This window comes from Macaca fascicularis, chromosome 12 (genome assembly GCF_037993035.2).
Source record: "Macaca fascicularis isolate 582-1 chromosome 12, T2T-MFA8v1.1".
Taxonomy (NCBI): domain Eukaryota; kingdom Metazoa; phylum Chordata; class Mammalia; order Primates; family Cercopithecidae; genus Macaca; species Macaca fascicularis.
The window spans coordinates 23,895,396-23,922,222 of NC_088386.1; the positions used below are offsets into that span (position 1 = coordinate 23,895,396).

The 26,827-nt window shown below is 37.4% G+C and overlaps 1 protein-coding gene across 7 annotated transcripts in view; it reads left to right on the forward strand.

Annotated features, from left to right (window-relative positions):
* The window catches only part of HNMT (histamine N-methyltransferase), a 48,576-nt gene extending 38,100 nt beyond the window's left edge, over positions 1-10,476 (forward strand). For 6 of the 7 annotated variants that reach the window (XM_015431912.4, XM_074008587.1, XM_065525434.2 and 3 more), the window contains 2 exons: positions 1,062-1,155; positions 9,598-10,476. In XM_015431912.4, the coding sequence (XP_015287398.3) occupies positions 1,062-1,155; positions 9,598-9,953 (450 nt within the window). In that variant the 3' untranslated portion in view covers positions 9,954-10,476. The remainder of the gene's footprint in view (positions 1-1,061; positions 1,156-9,597) is intronic. The other variant, XM_074008586.1, reaches the window with a different exon arrangement.
* The last annotated feature ends 16,351 nt before the right edge of the window (positions 10,477-26,827 follow it).

Sequence of the window (26,827 nt, forward strand, 5' to 3'; positions counted from 1 at the left end):
ATGATACTTTTACAACCTCACTGTTAATTCAGAAAATTTCACTGTCTTTGAGAAAAATTTAAGGGATCTTCTATGGGCCACCTCTGCATTTCTAGCCAGGTCATATTGCAGATTATTAGTCATCATATTGATTTGCTATATTTGGGTACCTGCCTGTGGTCCCTGTGGTGGAAAATGTGGAGTGTGGCCCCTAAGGCACCATGAGCCATGCACAGGTCAGGTCCATTTTATTTCATTCATTCATATGAAAGAGCCATAGCTAAAGTACTTTTCTTTTGTGCAATGAATTCTCTAAGGACAAGCTATATGGAACATTGAATTCTTGTCCAACAAAGATGAAGATGAGATATAAGAAGTGTCTATGGGGGTGGAATCCAAAGATGCAAGCCATGGGGAACAATTTCCCATTGTCAATACCTAAGTCCAAGCTCTGTGTTGGATGGAAAGGCCTGTATTTCACTAGAGATTGGTCCATAATTATTAAAAATGGGTGGCCTGACCCCTAAACTCCCTGTGGCCAAGCAGATAACCTCATGCTTTATTTAGTCCAACTTCTGACAGAATCTGTCATCATCAGAGCCTGTCACATTTTCTGTGATTTTAAAAAAGCATCTGTGAGCATATGGAGAAGCTAGTGCAAAGGGCTTAATTGTAAAGCAACGTTCCATGAAATGGGATCTGTTTTTATGGTGCCGAAACCATTTTCTCCCAGAAGAACTGCAATTCAGAAATTATAGAATAGGCATAGGATTCATGTCCCTATGTGGAATGGTGACTAAGTGTCTCCAGCTATAAATGTGTGTGCTATGGAAGCCAGAAAGGGTAAATTTAAAACCATTTCACTCTAGTCGAACAAATACCATACTTTTCCATTTCCCCAAATATTTTCTCACATTATTGTTCTATGTCTTCATGCAACGTCTTTTATTTTTAAATTTCTTAAGTGTTTTCTTCGATAAAAATTAACTCAACTAGAAAATCAAACTTTCTAGGAGTATCTAGCCCAAGCAATAAAGACTTCAACATAAAGAAGCATCTCATTTCTTTTTCCTCATTTCTAGATGCTGTATTATGTAAAAGACATCCCAGCTACCCTGAAATTCTTCCATAGTCTCTTAGGTACCAATGCTAAGATTCTCATTATTGTTGTGTCAGGTAAGTTATTTTCATTCAGCCTGAATTTAAAAACAGCAATAGTACATGTATGCATGGATCCCTGTGTTTGAAAGAAGCCTATATATTTTGTCTTCATTATGAAATTCTTGCCTTGGCCTCTAATCATCACCAACTAATTTTCACAGTATTAGGGAAGTCATTCACAACAGTTCTCAATTTAGAAGGTATAGTGGAATTAAACATTTGTTTACTTCTTTCTTTTGGTAAAATATGTCTTTCTCTTCTATATAAGAATCCTTTTTGTAAAGCTTAGAGTAAATTCAACTGACAAAAGATTTTAAATGAGACCAAAAATAGTAAACATTTATTTTACCTACTTTGTGCCATTTGAATGTTTCTTTTCCCTCTGTGATGTTTATTAATAAATAAAGGTTTAAATATTTCAGATATCATCAAATTTAATTAACTTGCATTCTTAGAGCCATGATCAACACTGCTTGCTATAGGTTTTTTCAAATCAAAAACATTTCATTTGTTGTGTTTTGTGTTGGTGTTTTATTTTCTAGGGAGGCATGTGAGCATGACCAGTTGCTGCCAGGGATCTAGTGTCACACAGAGAACACAAGTAAACATTTTTAGATAATGAAACATTGACATTGTTGAGGACAATATTTATTACTTCTTTCATTCAGTAATCTTTATGGATTGTCCACCAGTAGTTATGGGTTGATTTTAGTTACACAGCAGACTCTGTCTCCCTAAGGTTATACCAGACCCCATACTTGGACACTGTATGTCAAAAAATTGATTTGTTCTTAAATATGAAGAATTGCTTTAAAGATGGCAAACATGGTTATAGCTTGTAATCCTGGGCTTGACCTTATGTGAAAGTTTGGCAATAGAGAGCTCCTGTACACAACCTCTCCCCGAAGGGAACATTTAGATACACTATTTTTATCTCTAATTCATTAAAAATACTCATTCATGTGGGAGAGGTCTTACTTCCCATTTAGAAGGGCTTATGGAAACTGGATTCATCCTACTAACCTCTCTCTGAGCTAATAAAGTGCTATGAACTGCATTTAGAATTGCAAAGTAAACTTAGTTATCAACATTGTAGGCAGCCTATTCTTGATGATATTCATCAATCATACAGAAAAAGTATTGTACACAGAAATAGCAATTCATTGAGAAGTCATATATTTTTTATCTTAGAATATGTTTCATCTCAATGGTAGGTCTAATCTCTTATTTATATTTGGTTTATTTCAACATATTTTCAGAAGTTAAGTATCTGAGCACCCAGAAGTTAGCTTTCTATGAGTATATATTACCAATAAGACAAAGCCAGCCTGAAGTTTAGAAGGGAGCATGAATAGTCCACATGTAACTGAAAAGTGACTAAGTGCCCTTATGGCTACAGTATTCTGCTGGCTGTATCATGAATGAATTAATTGATGATTATTGGCATCAAGAAGCTTGAAGACCAAAATAAACTCAATGAAATGTGTTGTGTGTTAATACACGGAGCAAGAATACTGAGGCACTTCTAACTATGTGAATTTGGGCTCTGCATCTCAGTTTATTCAAGGGCTATTTCTGGATAACCATATCTGCATTATATTACATCTTTTCATATATGTGGTTCATGAGTACCATCTGTAAATAAACATTCATCATTTAAAAAATCAAAAGAAAGGGAGTAAAGACTCAAAAATCAGTTAGCTTTTTTTGAAAAGTATTTTGAGTCAAAAATTATTTAATAAATGTTTTTGATGATGGAAATGTTTTATTCACTTTCTCAATATGCAGTTAACAATTCTTCATTACTGCTTATAGCACAGGAGACAGCTGTTCCAAAGACGAAAACGTTGTTAATAGACACAAGAATGCAATGAATAACATTTGACAGATTATTAAAGAGATTTTGATGATCTCCTTCCTTACCATACGCACTTCTTAGAAGAGATTTACACAGCTATAGCCATCCATTTTTTCCTAAAAGAAAAACCACTTAGCAAAAGTAGAAGAAAGATTTAGATATTTTATTTGGTGTTTTCTGCTTCTCTTTCTTCTAAGGCTAAGAATGTCTTGGCTTTTTTTGCCTCTATTTGTCAGAATGCTAAGTAAATAAATTAATTAAATATAAGTTAATTTTTTAAAAACCCACTTTTCACATTAATGATTACTTTGCAGTGAAAAATAATTCTACCTGAAAAGAGAAATAGAATTGTGAACTGTGTTGATCATTGTCATCAATTTAGTATAACTGGAATGTCCCCAGATTCTCCAGTCCTATGGGCATGTCATACTTAACTCTTAAACATCCAGAGTAAATGACGGAGCTCTCATTTCAAGTAACTTGGGTAATCCATCCCCTCATCACCATTCCTTTACTCCTGAGGATTCCTGGGGTCAGACTTAAATGTTCCTGGTGATTGCCATCCACTGCCTGCTCCAAGTTCAACTTTTGGTTTCTTCTCTCCAAATCTTGCATGTGATGCATCTGCCCTTTCTCATCTTGTTTCACATTGCCCTAAACATGGACATAGTCCTACCTCCTTCCTTCTCCAAAACACCATTCTTGCTTTTGACAGATGTTGAGACCTGTTGGGGAGAAAGAGGAACAAAGAACAGAATTCAGCATTAAGGTCCCACCGTGACTCTCTTTCTCACCTTTCTCTTGCTCAGTCTGGACTCCCTTCCATTGAACCTGCTCTCATAACTTCTCTCAGTCTTCCCTCATATCCTCTTAGTTCAGTGCTGAGATGCCACCTCCTCACTTTCTATTGCAACCCTCTTTTTTAACTTTTATTTTAAGTTCGGGGGTACATCTGAAGGTTTGTCACATAGGTAAACGTGTCCGGTGGGGGGGGGGGGGCGGTAGTTAAACAGATTATTTCATCACCCAGGTATTAAACCCACTACCCAATAGTAATCTTTTCTGCTCCTTTTCCTCCTCCCACCCTCCTTCCTCAAGTAGACCTCAATGTCTGTTGTTTCCTTCTTTGTGTTCATCAGTTCTCATAATTTAGCTGTCACTTATAATTGAGAACATGCAGTATTTGGTTTTCTGTTTCTGCGTTAGTTTTCTAAGGCCAATAGTTTCTGGCTCCATCCATGTCCCCGGAAAAGATATGATCTCATTTTTTTTTTATGACTGCATAATGTTCCATAGTGTATATGTATCACATTTTCTTTAACCAGTCTGTCACTGATGGGTATTTAGGTTGATTCCATGTCTTTGCTATTGTGAATAATCTTGCAATGAACATTTATGTGCATGCGTCTTTATGATAGAATGATTAATATTCCTCTGGGTATATACCCAGTAATGAGATACTAAACTATACTATAGGGGGGTACAGTAACCAAACAGTATGGTACTGGTACCAAAACAGGCACATAGACCAATGGAACAGAATAGAGAAACCAGAAATAAGGCCACACACCTACGACCATCTGATCTTTGACAAAGCTGACAAAAACAAGCAATGGGGAAAAGACTTCCTATTCAATAAATGGTGCTGGGATAACTGGCTAGCCATATGCAGAAGATTGAGGCTGGACTCCTTCCTTATACTCTATACAAAAATCAACTCACTATGGCTTAAAGACTACCCAAAACTATAAAAACCCAGAAGACAACCTAGGCAATACCATCCTGCACATAGGAACAGGCAAAGATTCCATGACAAAGACACCTAAAGCAATAAAAACATTGGCAAATGGCATCTAATTAAACTTAAGAGCTTCTGTACAGCAAAAGAAACTATCAACAGAATAAACAGACAACCTACAGAAAGGGAGAAAATATTTGCAAACTATGCGTTTGACAAAGGTCTAATATCCATCATCTATAATGAACTTAAATTTACAAGAGAAAAACAACCCCATTAAAACGTGGGCAAAGGACATGAATAAACACTTCTCAAAAGAAGACAGAGATGTGGCCAACAAACATTTGAAAAAAAGCTCAGCATCACTGATCATTAGCAAAATGAAAATCAAAACCACAATGCAATACCATCTCATACCAGTCAGAATGACTATGTATTAAAAAGACAAAAAATAACAGATGCTGATGAAGTTGTGGAGTAAAAGGAACACTTATACATTGTTGGTGAGAGTGTAAAGTGGTTCAACCACTGTGGAAAGTAGTATGGCAATTTCTCAGAGAGTTAAAAGAAGAACTACCAGTTGACCCAGCAACCCTCTTATAGGCTAGTTTAATTCCCTTTTATTCTATTTCTGTCACCTAGATAAACCTGTGCATACATGAACTTGTCTTAATAACAACACATTTCCCTGAGATAAATTATTTTGCTCCCCTCCCTGAGATGAGCCTCATCTCATTCATAAAGCATCAGAAGAAGAGTTCAGTTCATGTCTATCTCCCTCAGATAAGGTATATGATGAAGGTGACTGTAGTTTCCTATTTTTTAAAAATAGTAATAGTTGCTTTGTTATATTAACATACCCAATACAAATATATTGGTTAGCTTTTGGAAAAATAGATAAAATCTAGTTTCCAACATTGGGAACAAATTTGATCCCAAGAAATTTCTAATCAGACATTTTCATATCCATGTCAGTGAACAAAATAATTATTTAAACCCCATTTTTCATTCACTCGACAGATTGAAACATTTCCTAAAGTTGAATATTGACCTAGAACTTGGAATATATATACCACATTGGTTTACACTAGGTTCTGTTTTTATCAAGATTCTTTGGGTCACTTTCTCAATGGAATTTGCCTCATAATTACCTAAAAGGGAAGATGCTTCTGTGTACGTTCATTTGTTGCAGGGTAATATTGTCATCCATAGCTGCTCTGCAATGCACAAAACTGAGTACTCATGGTATACAGGGAGGCATATAGGGGGATTCATCTCTGTTCCTAGATCTTTGTAAAGACTTTGGCACAGAGACAATACTCAGTAAACATGTTTTAATTGAACTGACTAATTGTTTATTATTTCTGCCCTATGATATCAGAACTACAATAAGCTCTGAACATACATCCAAAGAAAAAGAGTATATTTCAACTAAAACTGACTTGATGAAATCAGAGAACACAGGAATTTCTGGATATTTGCAGATGGAGTTTAATAAATAGGAATAAAAGACTCAATAAAAAAGACACACACACACACACACACACACACACACACACACACACACACACACACTGCAAATGGAAGTAGCCAGACAAAAGCAATGAAGAACAACTAAAACTAATTAGGGAAAGAAAAATAAATTGAAATCAGAATTAAATGACAACATTTACTGGTCAGCTTATTGAAATTTATGTTGCTTGATGGAAATCAACCTTTCCTCTGTGTTTGTAAATATCTATTACAGAATTACCCCAACTCAAGAGATAGTCATTTAGTGATAACTAGTAGAAGTTCCTGATAATGGAGATGAAAGAAATTTGATCTGGGGATAAAAAAGAAGAGACATAAGAACAAGGGAGTTGGATTTCTCAAAAAAATGTGGAGTATCCCACACTAAAATTGTATCAAAGAAATGTTTTTTTCTGCAAATGTTATAGCCAAACATCAATTGGGAGGGTTGCTATTTAAAAGGCAGCCTGTCTGGTTAAGGGAGATGAGCCAGAAGGAGATCTCCTTCTGAAGAAGAAGATTCAGAGACTGAAGCTTCTGTCTGTCCTCTCCTTACCTGAGTAAGGAAGGAGGCAAATCATTGTGTGTTATTTTTAACGCAGTGAAAAAAAAATCTGGTTTACATCATGTTGAAAACAAAAGTAACACCATATGTCGTGCCCACCGAGAGCCATTATGATAATGCATCAGTCGGGAAGTGCATAATTGCTCAGCTCAGAAATGGCACCAAGTCACATCACTGACACCAGCACATTTTCTGCAGTTAGTGTTTGGTTCTTTTTTCACTGCCAGGTTAAAAATAATAATAATGATGATAATAGAGCCTCTCTTCACCCACCGAAATGCTGATTTTCTTGTAATGTCTTGTTTGCCGGCAAACTCTTATTTAGGAAGACGATTCATTGTCTTTGGAATAAAATATTTTGTAATAAATACTCACAACCCTCATTTATTTTCATTGAACGGAAGTTTTATTCTTTCTACTTCATTCCAATTCCACCTTCTCCTAGAGCATATCCTATAGTTACCTCTCCCTCTTCTGAAATATAAGTAGAACATCAATTATCCTAGGCTATTTATTATTTAGCCTATTATTTGTCTTGGTTCATCTCTTGGGTTGAATTAAATCTGGGAACTTTAGCTTAATCCATGCATGAGAGTCAAGGGTCTTTGAGCATTCTATAATCATATGCAAAACTGTGTGGGTATGTATTGTTTGTGTATTTTTCTGGAGAGTCAGTTACTCTCACTAAATCATAAAGGGGACTTGGGAACCAAAAGTAGCTCAAGACATTTAATCCTAGAAGCACAAAGAAGGTGTAAGTTGTCTCTCATACTGCTTTTCCCAAATCCAGTTTAACACTTCAGTAATGCTAACTAATGTGTCATGGTTCTAAGGGCCTTTACTTTATTAGCTCAGTGAATCCTTGTAGCAGTCTATGAATGGATTATATTATCACCCCTGTTTTACAGATGATAAAACTGAGACAGGTTCATAAAGTTGGTAAGAGGGAAAGCCAGGCTTCATACTCAGGCAATTGGGTTTTAGAGACCATATTCTTTATTACTGCCTGTACTGACTGTGTATGTAATATGCATGTATTAGAAGGCCCATAAATAGAAACTCATTATTATTGTAGATTTCTGAATAGCAGGTTTGCTTTTTAGTCTCAAGATTACAATCAGTGAAAATGCACTAGCAGACTAATTCATGTATTTTATAAGCACTTATTACACATCTTTCATCTGCTTACCATTGTGCAATAATTAAATTATCTCATGTAACGCTTGTAGTTGCATTCAAGGTAAGTAAGATAATCCACATTTTACAGATGAGGAAATTTAAGTTCTGAGAGGCTCATGTCACAAGCCTCATCTCATTCATAAAGCATCAGAAGAAGAGTTCAGTTCATGTCTGTCTCCCTCAGATAAGGTATTCCTTAGCTTCTCTGCAGGGTTAGAATTTCAGTTAAATACTACAAACATTACTAAAGGGTCTTCTGAACTTGGGGACAAGATTTATAGAAATCCACCTATTGTCAGTCCAAGGCAGCATCTTTTTTTATATAGAGACGAGAGTAAAAAATCATTTATTTGAGAAAAATCACCATTACTGTGCTCTTTTTTTCCACTTTAATTTTTACTGTTAAAGATTCTTGTCTGAATTCCAGACTAATAACTACCTTTCTCATGTCACCACCTGAATGTCCACTAAGTATCTCAAATCTATATTCCTGAAACCAGAGGCCTGATGATACAAAACTGCTCGTCCCTCATTCTTCTCCTCTCCAATAATGGCAATTCTGTCTTCTCAGGCTCCTATGCAGAAATCACTGGGGTCATCACTGATTCTTCCCATTTACCCATATCCTACTTCCAAACTGTTGGCAAGACTTGTTGGATCTAGGAGTATAATACATAAAAACTCCCACCACTTCTCTTCACCTCCCAGCTCTCTGGTCTATGGGACCTGCCCCCACCTATCCCCAGGTGATTATAGTAGCCTTCTCACTGTTCTCCCCACCTCTGCCCTTATGCTCCAGTACTCTCTTCTCATCTGTGTGGCCAGGGTGACCTTATTAAATGTATATTGAGTCATCCTAATGTGCTGTTCCATACAGAAACCATGTTTTGGTAGTGAAGTTGAAACTGTAATTAATTTAAATGAATGCAACTTAAAATTCAGGTCTTCAGTCATACTTGAAACTCAAGTCCTAAACCACCTTTCAAGTGCTCCATAGCAACAAGTGGTGAGTGACAATCCTGCTGGACAATGCAGATATAGATTGTGTCCATTGGTTCAGAAAGTTCTATCAGACAGCATTATAGTGGTTTCCCATTGGGCCCCAAGTGATCTGGGTCCTTCATCCACTCCCCACCGCTAATCTCTCTAACCTCATCTCCTTCCCCTCTGCCATCACTCATTCAGCTCCAATTTCACTGGCTTCCCAGCTAGTTCTTTAACGGGCCAAGTATCATCCTGCTTCAGGTCCTTTGCAGCTGCTCATCTGTCTCCTGGAGTCATCTTCCCCCTGATATCTTCATGGCTTGCTGTCAGGTCTCTGCTCAAATGTCAGGTTATTAGAGAGACTCTGTGACCACCCTAGTTAAAACAGCAACCCATCAAAGTCTTTAACCCTCTTAGCACTTACTCAGATTACTTTTTCATTTAGCATTTATCACCATATATTTACTTATTTTTCTCTCTCCTCCCGTACTCCTTGAAATATGAGCTGCACAAAGGACAAGATTATTATTTTGTTCTATTCTAAGCATCTAGTGTACTTTCTGGCAGACTGCAAATGAAAGAGAGAATAAATGAAAGCATGAATTGTGTTTTATTGCACAGGAAGCAGTGGCTGGGACAAGCTGTGGAAAAAGTACAGATCACGCTTACCCCAGGATGACCTGTGCCTATATGTCACGTCAGATGACATCACTCAGATGCTGGACAACCTAGGGCTTAAGTATGAGTGCTACGACCTTTTGTCCACGTTGGACATATCTGATTGCTTTACTGATGGTAATGAAACTGCAGACCTGCTTTGGGATTTTTTGACTGAAACCTGCAACTTTAATGCCACAGCACCACCTGATCTCAAAGCAGAGCTTGTGAAAGATCTACAAGAGCCTGAATTTAGTACCAAGAAAGAGGGGAAGGTTCTTTTTAATAATAATCTGAGTTTCATAGTGATTGGGGCATAATTATCAATCACAAAAGTATATTCAAAAATTATATTTTGAACAACTCTGATTGCTCATTTATTTCCATATTAAAATTACAAACACATACATTAATGTAGATAAAGCACTGTTTGGATATGAGAAGTAGTGAATTCCAAGACATTATTGGACTTCCATTTGGAATCATATGGGATACTGCTGGTCTTATCCTGTCCCTCCTCCGGGAAGAGAGACCACATGCAGGCTCAACATAACATAAGCTAGAAAAATTAGAAGACTGAATTTCTATGGCATATTGATAATAAAATTCATTCCATTTGCTGATTGTCTGAAATTTTCTAGAATAATAATAAAATATATACTATAGATTCTTTATTAGTGAAGTATGCACTTATCAATACTTTGAACACAAAGCCTGTGTTACTGATTTGGCCATTTTGTGAAGAAATATTTCTCTTTGTACATTCTTCTATTGTACTTTTTATCTCACTTTTATTAATTTTTAAGAGTAAGCACCTTTAGAATATTAAAAATTAATTCTTTATCATGTGTTGTCATTTCTTCCCATTGTGTTTCTCTTGTAATTTTATCTGTGAATTAATAGCTTTTTGTTTGTATTTTTGATATACTGGAGTTTTCTATTATATTCAGCCAAATTTTTTAAAGTCTGGGCTTTGACACATTTTAAAAGAGCTTCTAAAACCAAGGTTTTAGAATACTAACATTTTATCAAAATATTATAGTTTTGTTTTTTTCAAAAAATGAAATCTTTAATATGTTTGAAATTTAGGTAAGTATAACAGTGAGAACAAACTGTTTCCCCTCAAAATAATAGCCAGATGTATAAACAAAATTTATTGAAGAACAAAAAAACACAAAACTAAAACCTGTTCTAGCTTAAAATGCACCTTTTACCAGATTTCTAGGAATTGCATAAATGCAAGATTCTAGAAAACCTTCAATGCATTTTGATACTTTATAGTTTCTTATGTCACTCTTAAGACCTCCTGTAAGACCAAGAGTCATTTGGACTGTAGGATTTCGGGGGGGGTTGAAAACATATTTGATGTTTCTTATTTTTAATAATAACCCTCTATCATTTTTTACATAAACAGTACATATCTTTAGATAAGTAAATAGCTAATTTAATAATTAATAAATAAATATTTAAGTATACAAATAATTAGTACTCCCTGTCAGAAACAAAACAAAAGTAAGGTTTTACTAAACAGCTCATGAGCCCTCATTCTGCCAATGAGGAAGCCTTCAACACGGTGTGATACTCACTCTTTCATGTAATAGGACTTCCATGTAATGCTGATGTATAATCACTCTAAAAACTTAAACGATCCCTCTCAATCACCTAGTTTATCCCCAGGGAATATACTGGCATAGAGAGCCTATTTACACTAATAAGCTACCAAGCTTTGTTGTTCATAATAAGTAAGATGGACTTGCATTGCTCTCTCTTTTTTTTGGACAACTTCACCAATGATTTTTGAATTATATGTTCCAACAAATGAAACCACAGGTCTCCAATCAGATTCCTGAGTATGAACACTGAATCATTAATCATACTGATATGTGCTACTGACAAAGGAAATCTGTGAGGCACATATGATTGATGGGTATGGGGCCATGAAGACCTGGAAGAGCTTCACCAGAAATATGGAAATCAAGACTTTACAGAGTCTTTTGTATAAAGCACACATGCAAAAACAAACAAAAATAGAACTAACAATCCCATTGAAAGATGCAAAACAATTGCAGTCCATAGATAGGTGTTTGTAAATATGGCCTTTTTCTCGTCCTTGTTAAACCTTTAGTATACAAGGATAAATAAATTCTCACCTGCTTAATTTTAATGCAATTGAAACACACAGCTTTTTTAAAGACAGAAATTCTGGGGAAAACCTACTAGTTAGCAATGGGAAGCTATATAATTTCAAGGGATAAACCTATCCCTGATTTCTTCTTGCACTGTATGATATTACCAAAATTTGGGGCAGTCACATACTGACTTTTCAGGTTTGTTCTTGTGTTTCAGAAAAAAGTGCTCGGGGTGAATTTGGAATGTTGTTTTATGTATCGTGGATCTCTCAGTGTTTAACATGGTGCCTTGGTAAATGTTAAGTAAAGGGGCATCAATGAATTCTTTCCTTCTCAAACATTTATTTTGTACCTTGTGTGTTCATATTATTATTATAAACAGAGCTCAAGAAAGCCAACAAAGTTATGTGTTGCCATTAGTATGAGTGTAAACCTTAACTTATTTAGGACTCTTTCAGACACTTTTTTGCACGTATTGTTAGGGCATATTGCCAAAACCCAAAGAGAAAGCATGATATGGAGCACAGCATTTTAGGGCTTGATATTTGCTTATTATAAAAATTGGTGACTTTCTTAATTAAAAACCCTGCCATTCTGGGCCATAAAAATTAAGTAATTTCTAATGCACATCCATAAAAAGAGATGCAAAGGCCATAGAGAATACTAGATCTTAAGTCTGTGGAACTGCACAGACCCAAATGTATATTTAATGTATTTTAAATGTTTGTTTAATGAGAATAGCTTGCACATAATACTTTATTATTGAAATCATATTTGTATGTTTCACCTCATCAGAATGTTACTTCTAAGAAAATGTGAACTTCTTGCGAAGTCCCACAGTGGAGTTAGTGGATTAAAATAACCTTGTTAAATAAAGCTGAAAAGCCAGACTTAACTGGGTACAAATTCTGGTTGTATTAATTACTCACCAAGTGACATTAGGCACTTTATTTTCTCTCTATTCTCATATTTCTTCATCTGCAAAATGAAGTGAATCATAGTATCTACCTCAGAAGATGGTTATGAGAAGCCCAGGAGTTAAGCTTCATAAATATGCACATAAAGTGTTAGACTCATCAGGAATACTCAAAAATATTAACCACTGCTGTTATTAGTTACTCATGGAAACTCAATACAAAATGCAGAGTAAATAAAAAGGTTAAGAAAAATTACAACTAAGGCCAGAGAGCTAGTACTTGTAGGATCTGGCCTAGTTTCTGACCTTGAGATTCTTAGCCACAGGAAGATGGCCCTCTGTGTCTTTCAGAGCTAAGCTGGTCGTCCGAGAGACTCAACATGCCTTCAGGATTGCACCATCCAAGCCCCAACTTAAGGGATCTGCCTCCCTTAGCTATCCATGCTCTAAGTGCCTGTGCTCAGTACTATGTGAAATGGCCCCATCTCAACCCTGCCTAATGAGACTGTCCAGCTCTCACATGGATAGAAACCTATAAGCAGAAATTGATGAAACTGTCTTTCTGAAAATTATGAAATGCATCCATTAAAAATTCTCTTAAAAATTTGAAACTACAAATCTGGGGCAATGAGACATTCATTCACTTATTCGTGATATATACAGTTAATCAGTATCTATTGAGTTCCTCTTAGGTGTGAGGGAGTTTTCGAAGCAAAGGACATATCACAGGAAAACAACAACAACAACAACAACGAAGTTCCAGACCTCATTGACCTGATTTCTAATGGGTGAAATAGACAAAAAATAAATATATGGCAGAGAATGATAGGTGGTATTAAGAAAATAAAAGTAAATAAGGGGAACAGAGTACCAGATGGTGTAATATTAAGTGGAGTGATCAGGGAAGCTATCTTTAAACAAATGAGATTTGAACAGAGATTGAAATGCAGTGAAGGAGCAAACCATGCATAGAGTTGGGAGAAGAGCATTTTAAGAAGTGCGAATACAAAGGCCCTGAAGTGGAAATGAGCTTGACATATCTAAAGGACAATAAGGAGGCGAGTTGGCTTTCTATAGTAGCTGAGCTGAAGGGTCCTAAGATAGATTCAAGTCTAGAGTCACCACTGTGGGCCACATGTGGGAGGACCTCACTGGGTTGCCATGGTTTGAAGGTGAGGCATGGAACCAACTTGCAGAGAGAATGAGAGATGCCAGGAGTGTAGGACCACATGGGCTTGGAATGGGAGATGAGCTTTGGCTGTCTCAAGGAAGGGTCCTTGCAATTTCTATTCCCGTCTGTGTCTAACCTGAAAACAAATACCATTTTACTCCAGGTGTCCTTGTGGATGTCTGCTTCTTGCCTCCCAAATGTCTTAGGTAGAGCAAAATAGAAGATCTTATTTGGTTCTTACCTCATGAATTAGAAAGATTATTTATTATTATCCTATTTCATAGGTGAGGAAACTGAGATACTAATACATTGAACAATTTAACCCAACTCCCAAAGCAAGTTGATAACCGGAAATTAGTCAAACCCTATATCTACCGACTCACACTGTATGTCTACATATTGGACAAGTTAAATATGTGATAACCATTCATCTTAGATGCAGAGTATGACTTCATAGAACTAAATTACCATTGCCCCCATTTGCACATTGAAGGGGATCTGATCATAAAAGGGAAGAAGAAGCAATTAGAGGATCAGAGTACTATGAAAAAAAATCACCTCCTTGAATAACGAGGTAGGACTCTTTCTAAATACTACACTTCACTAACAAGTTCATTTTAAGCTTGTCATAAATGTCTGATTTTTCCATCCCATTGCCTTGACTTTTGCCTGTATTTCTCTGCCTCACCTCCTACCAGGTCCCAGACATCACCAATTTCATGTTTAATTTATCTGTCATCCATACCCTAACTCCCCTATGATACATAAACTGTGCAATACACATCCATAGTACGCGATCAACTAATGCAGGATAGTTAAAGCTAAGGATCCTGTAATCCATTTCTCAATGTGATATACACCATAAAAAGGCAACTGCAGTAAAAGGGGGGTTGATTTAAGAGGCTCTCTGGCTAATGATAGTCACAATTTCTAAATGTGCCAAAAATTAATTAGGACTCTGAGTCAGACTGTAGTAATCTCTGTGGCAATGGATTAATAAATACAACAAGACACTGTTCTGGAGGCTGCACTGACACACGGGGATACTCTGTATAAGCAGTGTCTTTCCATGATCATATTCTTCTCTTGAAGAATTATCTGTGTTTCCTGATTTGTCTTAATGATACTTGAAGGACTTTGCAAACAACCTGCTTAGGATAGAAAATGTTGACATAAATCACAGGAGCCATCAGGTATAGTCCAAGTTTGGTGAGTTCTCCAAAGACATTTGCTATAGAAGATGCAGAAAAGTGTCAGTACCTTTATTTATGTTCTACAGCTAATTTCATGCTAATTTCATTTCTATACTGTGATTTATTTTTCTGCATGTGTTGATATATGAGTTTCATGAGTTAATTCTCTGGTTTTCAATGCAAGCAGACTGGACATAAATCCCAGGGTTTTGTAGAAGAGGCAGTTGTTCCATGCTGCTTGTTATCAGCATGAGCACACTGCAGCCTTAGCTTATTTATCAAGATATTGCTGCCATGCTGCACATTTCCCAACAGACTTCATCTACCCCACAATAGCCTTTAATGGAAGGTGCATTACCCTCCTCGTGGTTTGTTTATAATTATTTTTATTAGGGTTTTTATTTCTCCAGGACTGACTGGGAGAAGAGTTTGGACTTATTCCTCATTGTATAAGTTACCCAGGCAAGGAAATTAGCCAGTGCTTACTAATCCAGGAGAAGCCTCATGGCATGAATTTGTTTGGGCAAGGTTGGCAACTTTTGAGTTTCCCATCTGTGTGTCCTAGGAATGGTGGAGCAAAAACTGGCTCTTCAGGTTGACTGCTTCCTTCTGTTTTCTTTGGCCAATCTAATTCATAGTTTCCAGCTTGAAAAAGAGTTAATCATGGAGGAAGATTATTTGCTAAATAAAACAGACCATAGGGGATTTGAAAGACCCCATTTTAATAATAGTTAACATTTATTGAGGGCTTATTATGTGTCGTACTCATGTTAAGTGTTTATAGGCATTATACAATCTAATCCTCATAACAAGCTTATGAGTGAGTTAGTTACAATTTCTATTCCAGTTTCACAAAGAAGGAAACTGAGGTTTAAATTGTATATTAAATTATATAATGTGTGCCACATTCTCACATCTGGAGGAGCCAGAATTCTGATACACAGGAATTAACCCCAGGGCCATGTTCATAACCACTACATTTTGCTGCCTTTAATGTTGACCTTCATTGACTCTCTGTCCCTTTTCCTCCTCTTTAAGTTTCATATAGGAATTATCTCCTAGCTTCTTAATTTGTATTCTATTTCCCAGGATGGTTCTCACCTGGTCACTCTAGTATAAAGATAGTACCTGTTTAACTTGATCAGCTTTGGCCCAGAATATATTATCTTCAAGAGGCAAAATACATTATCTTCAAGAGGCAACTCCTGTATGATTGTGGCTTGGTCTCTTGGGCAAGAAAGAACAATCTCAGTGAACCGATCCATTACTTTGACCTTGTATAAACGTATCCCCAGTTACTGAGTATCTGATAACAAGAGCCTATTTTATTTTATTTTATTTTTATTTATTTTTTATTTTATGAGACGGAGCTTGCTGTGTTGGCCAGGCTGGAGTGCAGTGGTGCAATCTCGGTTCACTGCAAGCTCTACCTCCCAGGTTCACATCATTCTCCTGCCTCAGCCTCTCAAGTAGCTGGGACTACAGGCGGCCGCCACCTCGCCTAGCTAATTTTTTTTTGTATTTTTAGTATAGACAGAGTTTCCCCTTGTTAACCAGGATGGTCTCAATCTCCTGACCTCGTGATCCGCCCGCCTCAGCCTCCCAAAATGCGGGATTACAGGCGTGAGCCACTGCGCCTGGCTGCAAGAGGCTTTTTAACAGCAAATATTGAGCCCAGTGTAGCTCCAGCTGGACAGAGTCATGAGGTGAGGTGGCAGAGACTAGCCCTCTCTCCCTTCTTTCTATGGTAGTAGAATGTCTAATTTTTAACTAGCTACAAGCCTGCCCAGATAAGACTACATTTCTTATACGCCCTTGGAGTTTGATATAGCCATATGACTAAGTTCTAGACAATAGAATGTGAGAAGAAATAACACAATTTGTGGAACATGATGACAAAGGAAGAGATAGCTTCTCCTCTTCTACTTTCTTTCCTACTGGATGGCTGGAATGTTACTGTGGTAGTCAGCTATGTCAGACCATGCAGACAAGGACAGCAACACCCTTGGAAATGTGGCGGAACAAGGTACAAGAAGCCACATCCCTGGACCTGACGGAGCAGAGTTGCCATTTTGGGGTGGACTGCCTGCCCTCTGAGTGTTACCTGAGAGAGAAAGGTCATTCTACCTTGTACGTACGACGTTAACTTTCTTAGAGTTACAGCAGCTGAAACCATGCCCAAACTACCATAGGTAGCTTAATCTGACCCACGTATTTCCCATCTGTTTCAGAATCTTTTTTGTAATCCGCAAAGGAAGCCAAAAGAAATATTATGAAAATGGTAAAAAAAAAAATTGGAAAATATAACATAAGTTATATTGAGGGTAGCAAAGTGGATGACTGCACTGGAAGAAAAACGTTTTTTCAAAAGGGGCCAAAATATCAAGATGAGAAGTGCACTCGTCTTACCTGTCACCTGAGTCCTAGACATTTAATCTGCATTATGTCAAATACCCAAAAGATGAGCAGATGACTTAGTCATTCATCACGGTATTTAGTTAGATTTCAATAAAACATAAAAATACGAACATTAACAGATTCTATGCATGGTGCCCATGCACTGCTTTTAAAATTTCTGTGGACTGAAGAAAGACCTGGGAGGCTTTTTAGATACGTAAATTTCTTGGTTCCATCCCAAATCTGAACCATGTGTGCAGTTCAGGAATCTGTCTTTGTGAACTAACCAGGTGATTTTCCGGCTCACCAAAACACCTAAACCTGCAATATATTGAGGTTTGCAAAGAATATTATAACAATTAAAAATAGTAATAATTATAGAAACATTAAAATCATACGCTTACCTATCTCGACAAGTATTTATCGAATCGCTGCAATTAATAATAATATTATCTACAGTGAATGGAGTATTTATATTTTCTGGGGACTATATAAAATTCTTGACTTATTATTTCATTTTGTTTTCACAATAAAAAGTCAGTCTTTAAAATTATCATTTTTCAGATGAAGACTCTGAGGTTTAATAGGTTTAGATAGACTTGCTCACAGGCTAAGTTAAAAAGTGATAGCATGGGGCCATTTATGGATTTTTCTCCCTTCACAGTCCAGGGGTTTGACTCTTAGACAGGAAGGTCTTTCACGGAATCTTGGAGCCATCATCATTCAGAGAGAAAAATCATGGCTCAAAGGTTATTCAAGTAAGCAGTAGTGAGCACATAGGTGTTCAGCATGTCTGTACCTGCCATTTGCAAGATATCATATAGGATTTGTGAAAAGACGTGAGTTCAGGGATTAGAATAAAAGAGAGAACATAAAAACACATTTTCTGAGTTAAAAGGCCAAGCTTTGTATAAATCATTTTAGCGATTTTAAACACACACACACACACGTGCACACGCACACACACACACACACAGACTTTAGAGATGTAAAAATACTTACAGTGGGTTCCCAAGATTGTGACAACTCTAGTTTCAGAATTTTAAATTCATAAGGATTTAACAAAATCTTGTGAATAGTTTCAAATTTATAGTTTAATTTTATTGATTTTTTTGTCTGCGTTTGGCTAAGTTATGGTCACATTTTTCAATTTTTTTTTTTTTTTTTTTTAAAGATGAAGTCTTGCTCTGTCTCCCAGGCTGGAATACAGTGGTACTATCTCAGCTCACTGCAACCTTTGCCTCCTGGGTTCAAGGGATTCTCGTGCTTCAGCCTCCCTAGTATCTGGGACTACAGGTGCACACCACCACTCCCAGTAAATATTTTGTATTTTTTGTGGAGATGAGGTTTTACCATGTTGGCCAGGCCAGTCTCAAAATCTTGACCTCCAGTGATCAGCCGGCCTCAGCCACCCAAAGTACTGGGATTACAGATGTGAGCCACCACACCTGGCCTACATGTAATATCTGTGGGTGTGTGTCATACACATCCAGACATAAGGACACACACAAATCATTTATATATGCACTTCCACATTTGTATCCCAGCTGTTGATCTCTATAGTGACAGAAAGCATGACGTGGATTACAAATCCATTTTAATTTAAGATGAATACTTGTGTATTTTCTTAATTTAAAATAATACTTGCATAAGGACACCAGTATACATCAAATTTTAATGGGATTCTTAATTACAGAAGGAAGTTAAACAAAGAAATTAACATAAAAGATGTTACATTTAACTCAAAGACCTCAATGTATTTTATGCTTTTGTTTTATAGTAAGAATTTTTAACCAACCGTACTACCAGGTAGAGGAAAAAAGTCTTCACTTTCAATAAAAATAAAAATGCTAGAATTAAATAGATTAGTATCTAATATTATATCTTCATTTATTTTATGTGCAAAATTATCTTAAATATTTGTTATGGATGAAGTGGCTTTCTACCATATTGGGCCTTTTCATAGTAGAAAATGTTAACATAAATTGTAGCATAAATCATTGCCTCATAGAATACCAGAAGGCGCATATAAAAACCCATATCTTTACTGCACATATTTTCCATTAACCATAATCTATTAGTAATTGAAGTTCATTACAAATTCTTGTAGACTTTATTGCTATCATGCGGCATGACATACCGGACCTGGCTTGCATAACAAGAAGTCCTTGCTGGGAAATATCCTATTAACAATGACAGTGCATTTGTCATTGTGATAATAAACCTGAGAGCTGTCTGTAGACTATAAATTATCAAGGCGCCATTGTGCTGCCCTGGCTTGAAGGTTTGTCAGTGTTTCCATTTTAAACCCTTGATTTTCAGTGAGTTGTAACTCAACTATCGGAATCTGCAGTGAGCTGCAACTTTACATCCAAGGACCCAGCTCGTGACTTTTTTGAAACAATTCTTAAATATGACTTACATTTTCCTATCAGGAAGAACAGAGGTCTGCTGGCTTGAGCACAATAGTATCAAAGAGATCTGCAAAACATACTCACTTCTGGCCAAAAATATATATATATATATGTTTAGATCTGGTCCAGAATACCTATGGATATTTAAAATCAGAGTTTGTAATGGTCCCTTTTTTATGCCTTAAAAGGACATTATTTATTTTTTAGAAGGGTAACAACTAAAAGCAAATGTCAGACTTTCAAGGTAACTACATATGTCAGGGGATTTTTCCTTTCATGCAAGAGCCTCCATTTCCATCCCTTTCAGATTAATAATTTGAAAAATAGAAGAATTTACATGGAGCAGTGAGACACATTGCTGTCAAGGGAGGGGAACATTTGAGAAGCAGATGTATATTTGAAACAGAAATAGTAATGATTGTGTAAATAGATGTGCCTTTGGCTTGGAGGTGAGCTTTACCAGTCTGTGACATTTCTCAGCCAAGGAGCTGGAAGCCCGCAGAACCAGAAAATGCTTTCTGCATTACATGAAGGACTGGTTCCACAACCTGCAATCTTTCTTGCCTCAAACTGGGCTGGTAGACAATTACAATTACTTGAAAAATTTTCCCAATTCCCATATTAAGGGCATTCACTTCTATGGATACACTGACAGCAACTAAAACTCTCGAGTCTTAAGGTTCTATAGAGGGTGATTAACTGATCTGAGTATTAGGACACCAGTTGCATACAAGCCTGGATGCTGGGTACCACATGAAAGGGAAAAGTGAAGAAAAAGACTGGCTTCAGCTCTCAGAAAGGTTGCTAATTCCTAAGGAAGACTGACAAGTAAGAACACAAATATTATACAAGACAGAGTGAGATGTAAATGGAAAATTGAGCTGTAAAAATTACTTGAGGAAAGGTAAAGCGATTAATTTTTACTAGAGGCCTAAAGAAACAGACTTCATGGACAGGACACATTTAAGCAGTATCTTCAAGAGTGTCATCATTTTAGAGACCACCATACTCCCCGCTTCCACCCCTCACTCCACCATGTAACACAATGCCCTTTCCTGGGATGCGTTACAATGTGAAGAGAATAAGACATTCCTACTATAGGAATGACCTAGACTAGCTTGGATGGGGTGGACTAGCAGATATTTGCCCAACTTCTAACAATTACAAATACAAAATAATTTTCAGAGTATACCAATTGCTTAGAGTGATTGGGAACAACCAAAGCGTAGCCAGCTAGAATAAACCTTCTTTTATTTTAGGGAAATCCTAATGTCTGGGTCCTTCTAGATCCCTTTTAACGAGACACTGGGCCTTCAGTTTTACTCAGTCATTAAGTGAGAGAAAACACAGCACATATTCGTTATATTGAATTTATTCTCAAATGTGTTAAAGAAAAATCAAATAGTTCAGACAATATCAAATCAGTGCTTTGGGTAGATAATTAACTGAGACTACATACAAAATCCCAAATCTGTGTCCCAGACACTATGCTAAATGATTGCAAATCATGAAGTAGGTTTTAATATTTCCATTTTATAGAATAGGAAACTGAAACTTAGGCAAATGATAAGTTCTGAGACAGGTTAAGATTTGCCTAATACTAAAGAGCTATTTGAAGGTACCACAGAAATTCAAGCTTTGGCTTCCTGACTGCATGGGCAGTCAGACCATGACCTCTAGCCTCCATACACTTCCACTGTTGTCTTTTAGTCTCAAATAATAAATAGGAGAGAGCATTAAGAATGTTAGTTCTCGCCCTCCAAAACTTAGTTCCTATTACCAATTAAATATCTTTCAAGGTTTTTCTTTTCTTTATGAAATAATTTGACTGATGCTCTTCAGATATGTACCATTCTGCTTCAATTTTGTCCTCAAGAGCTATTTCAAAACAGTGATTTCATGTCAATATAAAAGCAAAATAGGCCGGGCGTGGTGGCTCATGCCTGTAATCCGAGCACTTTGGGAGGCCGAGGTGGGCAGATCACGACGTCAGGAGTTCGAGACCAGCCTGACCAACATGATAAAACGTTGACTCACCTAAAAATACAAACATCAGCCAGGCATGGTGGCACGTGACTGTAATCACAGCTACTCAGGAGGCTGAGGCAGGAGAATCACATGAACTCAGGAGGCAGAGGTTGCAGTGAACTGAGATCGCACCACTGCACTCCAGCCTAGGCGACACAGCAAGACTGCATCTCAAAAAAAAAAAAAAAAAAAAAGGCCAAATAAGTAAAATGTTATTTTCTCATAAAGGTTATTGATTATATCAAAATAATGTAATATTCTCTGACTTATTTAGAACAAAATTCATAATTCAGAATCCAATTCTCTTTTGAAAATAGCTCTGGTCTTTGGGACAATCATGCATATAAAATTTGCTCACATCTAGATAAAAGTTCCGCCACTTTAAATTCAAACTCCTTCCTAGTGCTCTAATACATTACATATTTTTTTCTATCAAGTTTAATGTCCTTTCAGAGTGGTGAACATGACTTGCAGAGTATACAATGCACTGAAAGATTCTCAGCAAACAGAGTATGGTCATTTTGATTCCAAATGTTTGCCCAGGCAATAGTTTGCCATTTGGAACCAACCCAAAAGCCAGCAAAAGCATGATGGGCCATCTGCTCATTCTTCCTTTCTTGTTTTCAAGAATTTAAAACAATTATTTCCATTCATAGAGCTTTTTACTTTCAAAGCATTTACCAATTCCTGTGCATATAATTTCATTTGTCAACTTAAGCTTTCCGCTAAAATAAAAATAGATAATTCAGGGGAAAGTGAAAATCTAACATTTCTCTTATCCAGTGATATCATCAGTTTTTTTTTTTTTCTTTCTTTCGTGGAGAACCAAAGAACAGGGGCATCAAATACCCCTCAGGGATAAAGCACATGACTTCAGTAAATAATGTTTTGCTCTCCCTGCCTGGCCAAGTTCCTATGCCCTCATGAGCCAAAGATGGTTCAAACTCAGAATAGGGAAGAGAGGAATTGGAAAAACAAGAATGTTAGATACAAGAGAGAACAATTGCTTGTTGTTGAGGGTTGGGAGAGAACATATGCTCAACTTTATGCCTTCATGTCTAAAACACCAAAAGCAACGGCAACAAAAGCCAAAATTGACAATTGGGATCTAATTAAACTAAAGAGCTTCTGCACAGCAAAAGAAACTACCATCAGAGTGAACAGGCAGCCTACAGAATGGGAGAAAATTTTTGCAATCTACTCATCTGACAAAGGGCTAATATCAAGAACCTATAAAGAACTCAAACAAATTTACAAGAAAAAAACAAACAACCCCATCAAAAAGTGGGCAAAGTATATGAACAGACACTTCTCAAAAGAAGACATTCATACAGCCAACAGACACATGAAAAAATGCTCATCATCACTGGCCATCAGAGAAATGCAAATCAAAACCACAATGAGATACTATCTCACACCAGTTAGAACGGCAATCATTAAAAAATCAGGAAACAACAGGTGCTGGAGAGGATGTGGAGAAATAAGAACACTTTTACACTGTTGGTGGGACTGTAAACAACCATTGTAGAAAACAGTGTGGCAATTCTTCAAGGATCTAGAGCTAGGAACACCTTTTGACCCAGCCATCCCATTACTAGGGATATACCCAAAGGATTATAAGTCATGCTGCTATAAAGACACATGTACACATATATTCATTGCGGCACTATTCACAATAGCAAAGACTTGGAATCAACCCAAATGTCCATCAGTGACAGACTGGATTAAGAAAATGTGGCACATATACACCATGGAATACTATGCAGCCATAAAAAAGGATGAGTTTGTGTCCTTTGTAGGGACATGGATGCAGCTGGAAACCATCACTCTCAGCAAACTATCGCAAGAACAGAAAACCAAATACCGCATATTCTCACTCATAGGTGGCAATTGAACAATGAGATCACTTGGACACAGGAAGGGGAGCATCACACACCGGGTCCCATTGTGGGGAGGGGGTAGGAGGGAGGGGGTAGGAGGAGGGGGTAGGAGGGAGGGATAGCATTAGGAGATATACCTAATGTAAATGACGAGTTAATGGGTGCAGCACACCAACATGGCACATGTATACATATGTAACAAACCTGCACGTTATGCACATGTACCCTAGAACTTAAAGTATAATAATAATAATAAAAGTTTAACATAAAAAAAACTTTATGCCAAATATGTGCAGTAACACAAAAGTCCATTTTAAATTTAGAGATATGATAGCACAGCATATCTGGCTTCCATGCTGGGTGAAGCCCAGGAAGATAGCAAACTTCACGAAGAAATTTTTCTGTCATCACGGGCAGCTACTGTAGAGTAAAACTGTCACTTCTAATATGGCATAGCCAAGCCTGAAGGGGAAGGGAGGGGCCACAGAGGACACTACACTCCAAGGTGTGTATTTCTACAGGCTCAAATGTGTCTGAGACAGCATTCCAAAGATTCCTCCCACTGTACCTACTGCCACCCAAATGGGTGCTGTGAAAGGTCTGAGAGGTTCCTCAATGAATCTTATGTTTATGATGAGGAGATGCAGCCCAAGAGGGCAGAACTGCTGGGGTACACTAAACCTTCTAAAGTCCTTTTCAGATCACATCTTCTAACTATCCTCACTTCCTAAAACTCTTCCACTGTGAATTTTAGAAGTTCCTGTCTCTTATCATTAACAGAATTGGTATTCTCGATCCCCTGTGTTCCAGAACCTGGTCCTGTCTTGAGGATACCATTTTCCCCATAGCCCTTTCAAATGATAGCTCTTATCCCATTGCATTGTTGTAAGCCTCGCTTGAAGGAAGGATGGTGTCCTCTTATCCCCTCATTGTCACTTCCTTCCTATCTTCTCTTCTTTCTCCATGAAAACAATCGACTTTGAATCTCAGGTCATCAGCCTATTCCAAATACCAGTCCTCCTTGTTTCTGTTATTAACTCATACTTGGAGACCATTTTCTCTTAATTTTTGAGGATTTTTGATCCTGGCTCATTGTCCCTCTTTTTCATACCACTCCTGCTTTTTGGTGATTTCAATTTCCCTCCAACCTAATGTTATCCTGCTAATATCCTGGCTTCTAAGTCACTGACCTCTTCTCTTCCTGTGTTCCTCTCATCTATATTTCTCAGCCATTCGCTCACATTTGCTCTCTTGTCTTACCCTAACCACGTGCCCTCCATATTTTCCATTTCCAGCATCACATTCTGCTATGTTTCCAGCCCACTCCCTCCAGGAACTCCTCTCCAACCTCCCTTTGACCCCATAAGAATCTACAATTTTTCAGTGATATCAATTTACACTTTTCCTGGCTTGCCTTCAATTCAATCCTTTTGTAATCCAGCTTAAATTCTGGTGACCAATAATTATAATCCCTCCCTTGCATGTATCCACAAATTTTTGGTCACTCTCTCACTTCATCATAGGCAAAAACACAGCCCTACTTAAATCTAACTCTTTGTCTACTCCATGCCTGCAACTGTGCAACTGAACACGACTGAAGAAAAGCGTAAAACCATGGTGAATGGCCTCACTTTAAATTCATGACCACTAATCTCAAGTGGGCTCTTAATGTTAACTGGAAAATATATTTCCATATCCATTTCTCTCTCACTCTACCAGTGGAGTATGTCATATTTTTAGTTCTTTCCTTAAACCTTCAATACCTCTTCCCCCATCCTTATTAGTTGGTGACTTGGCTCCTTCTTCTCAGCAACATATTTTACTGATAAAATAAAAGTAACCAGGAAAGAACTTCTGTAAATTCCAACCACATCTACTCGCTTGCCTGCACCTGTGCCTGTTATACTCTACTTTTCCTTCTGGTGCTGATATGATTCCAATAACTGGAGGAACACCCGGGTTCTTAGTCTGGCACCGATTTTGATAGCGACACAGATCCTGTGGAGTGGTTTTATGGAGCAGAGAGTTTAATAAGAAGGAAAGAAGAAGCTCCCCCATACAGAGACAGAGGGAGGGGAACTCCAAAGCTGCATGAGGAAACCCTGTGTGCTGTGGAAAAGTGACTGCTTATATAAGGAGGCTGGAGGAGGCAGTGTCTGATTTGTGTAGGACTCAGGGTATTGGTTTGACTAGGTATGGCCCTCCCACTCTAGCCTTTTGATATGCAAATGCAGGCCACCATGATGTTCTATACACCTGGGGATATGTGGGGGAGGCATGTTGTCAGGCACATGTTGGGCCAAGGGCCCAAGAAGACTGCAGAAATCGCCTTGTTTGGGTGGACCCAGTTTCTAATGGCTAGCATGGCCCATCTAAGAGCTGGGTTTTTCCTGCTAGACAAGAAACATTTCTGGAGTTGCTATAAAAGAAACAAAAGCTTCCCAAGGAACCCTTTTCCTCTCTATCTGCCAAAAATAACTTCTTAATAACTCCTATAACAGTACCATAGATGCACTATCCATGCTTCTAGCTGATATGAGTGTCTCCACTTGTGCACCAAGTCCCAACTCCTCTGCACTGTCTGAAGACATCATGGCAGCAATTATACCCTCTTTTTCCAAACCATGTTTTTCTTTTCTCTATTAAGTCTTTCTCTCCAACATAATAACTTGCTTTTTATTCTTCTACCTTCTTTTTACCTCTACTTCATTCTTGAGCCACTATTTATTTCTGCCTTTCCCTTTACAGAAACTTTCCTGGAAAGTGTTTTCTGTCTTTGATAGGATTCATTTTCTTTCTTAATTCTTCCTTGATTCCACCCCCTGTTTTCTCTACACCACTCCATTAATGTTGCTCTTGGCAGCCCCATCAACTACCTCAGATCCAGTGGTAAGTCCTTGGTGCTCACCTTATTCCATCTACTAGCAGTATGTTACATGGTCTATCTTGAAACACATTCTTCAATTGACTTTCCGGACACCCCCTACTCAATGTTTTGCCTCACACCTCATTTGCCACTATCTCTAAAGCTTCTTTTCGAGTTTCTCCTCATCTTCCTAACCTCTT